The 6,136-nt window shown below is 41.5% G+C and overlaps 1 protein-coding gene and 1 non-coding gene across 2 annotated transcripts; both read left to right on the top strand.

Moving 5' to 3' along the window:
- Positions 1–1,471: 1,471 nt before the first annotated feature.
- On the top strand, positions 1,472–1,578 carry LOC141625199 (small nucleolar RNA R71). Its single transcript, XR_012534993.1, has one exon. It is a non-coding gene; the product is annotated as a small nucleolar RNA R71 (small nucleolar RNA).
- Positions 1,579–4,041: 2,463 nt separating this feature from the next.
- Positions 4,042–4,971, top strand: LOC141620285 (uncharacterized). Its single transcript, XM_074437200.1, has 2 exons — positions 4,042–4,278; positions 4,372–4,971. The coding sequence occupies exons 1-2, from the start codon at positions 4,042–4,044 to the stop codon at positions 4,969–4,971; spliced, it is 837 nt and encodes a 278-aa protein (XP_074293301.1).
- Positions 4,972–6,136: the final 1,165 nt, after the last annotated feature.

The raw sequence follows: 6,136 nt of genomic DNA, 5'->3' as shown, positions 1-6,136 counted from the left end.
GACAAATAAGAGCATGACTCTTTGGTTAATGCGACAGTATGCACATTTTCAAGTGACTTTTTCTTAGACAAGAGTTGTTTCATGAATTTAGTGTAGGCAGACACTTGATTGACCAACTCAAGGAAAGGAACTTGTACATTCAAACTACGAATAACCTTTTCAAATTTATTGAAAGATACCTGTTCCTTTGTCGGCACTAGTCTCTCTGGATATGGGGCTGAGAGAAGTACCTTAGCCCTCTCTTCTAAGTCTCGCATGCCGGCATCCGTGGACTTAGGCTGAAAGTCCACCACCTTCTCCCTATTGAAGCTTGAACCCTCCTCAGATCGTCTCAAATGTGAGCCATTGACCGACATTGGGTCGAACTTCGAATCGGGACGGACCCATCAAAGACTTTCGGGTCTTGCCCGATACTTTCGAGTTGTCGAACCCGGAACAAATGGTCTCTTAAATTATCGGGCATTGACGGACGAAATTTCTCAATATCGCGGGGTCTCGGTCGATCGACCACCTTGCTCGGTCGATCGACCGAGATGTACGATTCGAAGCTCCTGAACCCGCATATCGATCGATCGGCCACGGTATATCGATCGATCGATATATACCCGTAGACGCCTTGTTCTTGTTATTTTTCGTTAAAGCTTTCTTTTGACTCGGTTCCGCCTCATTCTTTTCAGGGGCATCCTCGACCATAGCAGGCCCCTCCAGGGTAGACCCACTCCTCAAAGTAATGGCATTCAGGGTCTCTTTCTGGTCAGTTTGAGTCGGTAAGTGTCCGGGAGCTCGAGTGGTACTCTTACTAGCCAATTGAGCAATTTGGCTCTCTAGTAGCTTCATCCCGGCCTCTCTAACTTGGGACTCCTTCAGCAAGTTCTTAAACTCAAGAAAATCGAGAACCATGGGATTGTTGTTGCTTTGCTGCGGCACATAGGGAGGTTTTTGGTATTGTTGTTGCTTATGATGAGGGGGCACATAAGCTTCTTCTTCTTGTGTGGAGGTTGAGTCGGATTCGAGGACATTCGGCTACTCCACCTCAAGTTGGGATGGACATTCGGCTCATAATACGTGTTTGTCTGCCTATAGTGTTGAAAGGCGACAAGACTCAAAGGGGACAGAACAATTTTCGAGACATGCCCCTCGGCTCCACATCTTCTACTGAGAAAAGGACCGTCTCGAAACAAATAAGTTAACATGGTACATCCCACCTTTAGAAGCTCCTCCCAATTCATATTTGTCAAACCTTGCGGTGAGAGCTTCTAGTGCGATGACAGAGGAAGATTCAGCAGCTCTCCTCTGGTTTCCTCTCGAATTCCCATATTCAGCCTTATGAGTGGCCAAATCATCGATGATCTTCCACCCCTTAGTCTCTCCCATGTTCTCAGCAAATCGGTCATTGGCTGCAACATCCAAAATAGCCCTCTGATCGTCATACAGCCCATTATAGAACTGGTTGCAAAGACTCCATTTTTCGAACCCATGGTGCGGTATGGTTTGCACCAGTTTCTTGAAACGAACCCATGCTTCATGGAAGTTCTCATCAGGCCCTTGTTTAAATCTCGCGATCTGAGCTCTAATGGCATTCGTCTTCGAGGTAGAGAAGTACTTTTTGTAGAATGCCAGGACTAAGGAATTCCAGTCGGTGATCCCATGGGCAGCTCGGTCCAGATCTCTATACCACTCTCTTGCAGCATCACGAAGGGAGAAAATGAACATGGTCTCCTTGATCTGATCTTGGGTCACACCGGCCGACGGGGGTATAGAGCAGCAATAATCAATAAAAATCTCCATGTGCTTGGCTGCATCTTCATTTGCGGCTCCCCGAACTCGTTTCTCTCAACCAAGTTAATATAGGAAGGCTTTGGCTCGAATTTTCTCGCCTCCCGAGGTAGTTCGAATCCTTTGTAGAGATTCGCAGCTGTAGGCTCTGAGTGACTAGCAATGGTTGCTTCTTCAGCCATGACTGGGATTTCTGGAGAAGTAACTGTCTCAGTTGAAGAAGTAGAGACAGGAGATGTAGGTGGATCTCCTTCGAACAGGGCGTTCTCGTAGTAGCTTGACAGAGTACTCAACTCTTCCTCTGTCGGTAATACCCTTTGTGATCGTCTCAACTCGCGCAAGGATTTCTCGATCTCAGGATTTAATGGTACTAGTTCACCACCCTGTGACCTGCGCATAAGAAGAAACTACAAAAAGAATATAAGAAAAGTTTAAGGAACGGAAGTCCCTTAAACTAAAGAAAGACTAAATAAAAAACAACTAAAGATTAGAACAATTGCCTCCCGGGCAACGGCGCCAAAATTTGATACCCGTCGTGAGGTGTCAAAAATAATATTTATAAACTCCAACTACAACTATAGCTAGCGGCAGTCGGGTCGAACCACAGAGAGGCAGACGTAATTTCTAGTTGTTTAAATTCGGTCTAAGGTAACAAAAGGTGGGGGTTTGATTTGGTTTGGTCTATAGCTAATAACAATAAAAGAAAAGTAAACTAATGAAATATATAAAATCAAGTATAAAAAGAGGTACTGGGATGGTCGGTTCGTTATAGTTTCGGCGCAGATACTAAACAGTCCAAATCGAACACAAGTGAGGCGGGAAACAAGAGGTCCTCTCGGTCCACTCTTAACAGATAGCATCTTTCGATCTCGCTATAGGTCCCTAATATCACTAATACTGACTCTCGTCCTGAAAAGTGACTAATAATCTAAACTTTACCTATCTTTCGATCTCAGCGCAGTTTAGTCATTTCAATTGGTGATCTAACAACTTTCCCTATCTTTCGATCTAATGGGTCAGTCATAAATTAAGCATTTAACTGGTCGCATGCATTCGATTCGTTAAATACAACATTAAAATCAATTAAAACGAAAGGTAACCTCACGTGGTTAGTCGATCGACCAGGCATGGTAGTCGATCAACTGACACGCGATTTCAGTCCAAATTAATACTACGCCGCCTACGCTATAATTCCCCTACATCCTAGCACAATTGATTTAGCTACTCATGGCTATGGCGAAAATAACAATAATATTGACGATAAAGACTACTGAATTCATGCTAAAAATAGTAGAAGAAACAATTAACATAAACGATAATTGGCTTGGATTCTAACTAACAATTCTATATCTAACAACGCAATAAAGATGAACTGAAAGTAGAATAGAAGGAATACCGAAAATTGCAGAAGAATAGTAACGAAATGATTAGAAGTATGAATGAAAATCCGATGCAACCAATATTCCAAACCCTAACTATGATATTCTAAAGCTGAATGTGAAACTTAGATAAAAAAACTCGATCAAAACTGGATGCCTTTATCTGATGTTCTAGGTTACGTTATATAACAAACATACGTAACAACTTATTATCAAAACCTAAACATAATGGGCTTGCTTTCCTCGATCTTTTAATTCTCGTCTGAGTAGCGGGGTGGTCGATCGACTGAGATGACCGGTCGATCAACTGCTATGCAGTGTACAGTAGTTTCTGGAACCCGCATGTTGGTCGATCGACTGAAGGTAGTGGTCGATCGACTGCTTTAGCTGCTACTTGACTTCTATAATCTCGTGGATTTGTCTTTTGGGCTTTGAAATGCGCACCAAGCTCATTCCTCGAGTCAATACTTCACGTCAATTGTAATGCAGGATAGTCGGGGACGGATTTAGCTCAATTTCCGTTGAATTCTTCACATTTCTGCAATAAAGTACAAAAACACGAAAGTAGACGAAAATGGGGGAAATGGCAGCTTAAACTACACAAATGAGCTCTGAAATGCGTGTAAAATGAGGTGCAAAACATCATATAAAAGACACGCATCATCAGGCATCATCTCTCTGCAAGCATATTGGACTGACCCACCTTTGTTTTTCAGATGATATGATCATGTTATGTAAAGGGGATAGGAAGAGTATTGAGCTCTTGCTGAATGCTTTTGGATACTTTTCTAAGGCCTCTGGTCTGCTGATGAACAAGGGGAAATCTAATTTCTATTGCAATGGCATGACTGACCAGTAGATTAAAGAGATTGAGACTGAGACTGGTATGAAGCTTGACAAGGTTCCTTTTAAATACTTGGGGATAAATGTCTCTCCCAAAAGATTATCAGTTTTGGATTGTCATTGTTTGGTGGAGAAAGTTGTTGAGAGAATTAGGGGTTTAGGGGCTAGGAAACTGGCTTACTCTGGAAGATTGATTCTTGTGCAGTCTGTTCTCAGCTCCCTGCATTCATATTGGGCAAGGATTTTTATAATTCCTAAAACTGTCATTGCTAAGATTGAAGTAGTGTGCAGACGCTTTCTTTGGCATGGTACTGAGCAACAAGAGGGGCCTGCTCTGGTGGCCTGGGATGCTATCTGTCGTCCCTATAATTAGGGAGGGCTTGGGATTAAGAAGCTGTCTGACTGGAACATTGCAGCTCTAGGGAAGTACGTTTGGTGGATTGAACAGAAAGCATACCACCTGTGGGTAAAATGGGTGCATTCTGTTTATATAAAAAGGTGTACATGGGAGGAGTATGAACCATCTATCAATAGTAGCTGGGCTTGGCGTAAAATTTGCCAAGTGAAGGCTATATTTCATCAACTCTTCTATGGTAATATGGGGAACCTGACTAGGCAGTATACCATTAAGCAAGGCTACCAGTTTCTTAGGCCTGATAAAGAGAAAGTCAGGTGGGCACCTCTGGTGACAGTTCGATGGATGTTACCAAGACATAGATTTTGTGTGTGGCTAATAGCTCAGGAGAGGCTTTTAACACAAGATAGACTCCAGAAGATGCAGATCACTCATGATAATATTTGCTTCTTGTGTGGACTGGTTGAGGAGGATCATGAGCATCTTTTTTTCAGGTGTGAGTACAGTAGGAAATGCAGGGATCTGGTTCACAATTGGTGCCCTGTTCAGTTGCCTACAAATCACTGCTGTGAATGGTGGGTTAAATGGAGATCAAGGAGTCAGGTGATACCGTCGTAGAGTACCAAAGATAAATTTATAATTCCAAACTACTACTATAGATAGTGGCAGTCAGGGTCGAACCACAAGGAGGCGATACAATTAGTAGTTGTTTAATTTTAATCTAAAAGTAACAATTGTGAGGGGGATTTGATTTGAGTGAAACTAATACTAAAGGCAATGAAATTTAAAAGTAAACTAAGCAAATGAATGAGCTATAAATAGAAATGTATGAAATCAAATAAAAAGGGTGCTAAGATGGTCGGTTCACTGTAGTTTCGGCGGCAGTATCCTAGGTAAGTCTAAAACAATCACGTGAGACGGGAAAATAAGAAGTCCTCTCGGTCCATTCTTAACAGGTAGCATCTTTCGATCTAGCTACGGGTCCCTAATATCACTAATGCTAACTTTCGTCCTGAAAAGTGATTTAAAAGTCTAAATTAACTTATCTCTCGATCTTATTAATTTAGTCGTCTCAATTAGGTAGTCTATTTCCCTCCCCTATCTTTCGATCTTATCGGGTCGGTCAATTCCTAAACATTCAACTAGTCGCGTGCACTCGATTCGTCAAATATAGAAATTAAATTAATTAAAACGAAGGTAATCTCACGTGGCCGGTCGATCGACCAAGTAGGCCAGTCGATCGACCATGGCGCGATTTCAGGTCTACTAATTTTACGCCGCCTACACTACAATTCCCCTACATCTTAGCACAAAGGGGTTTAGCTACTCATACTGGAAATAATAACAACAATAAAATCAACAATTAAAGCATTCGAATTCATACTTAAATTATCTAAATAAGAAATTGACATGAAAAGATAATTGGCTTTGGGATATCTACTGTAGCAATTCTATACTACGAACGAATTAAAACAACGTATATTAAACGAAGGAACAGGAAATACCATAGGGAGAATTGAAGAGGAAAGATCAAAACCGAATGAAAAGAAAACTTTATTGATGACGAAATAATCTCAAGAACCCTAATTATTTTCTTAACTAACTGATAACAATGACTTGATGATAAAGCTTGATGATAATTCTGAAAACTAAGGTTACGTTATATAGGAATATTACGTAACTCTTATTCCTAAACCTAATTACAATGGGCTTCGGAATTCTCGTTCTATTAATTCACGCCAGAATTAACGATTTGGTCGATCAACCAAAGCAGTCGATCGAT

The sequence above is a fragment of the Silene latifolia genome, chromosome X (assembly GCF_048544455.1).
Source record: "Silene latifolia isolate original U9 population chromosome X, ASM4854445v1, whole genome shotgun sequence".
Lineage (NCBI taxonomy): Eukaryota > Viridiplantae > Streptophyta > Magnoliopsida > Caryophyllales > Caryophyllaceae > Silene > Silene latifolia.
Note: the sequence above shows the minus strand (reverse complement) of the source record. Positions and strands in the feature narration are given on the sequence as shown.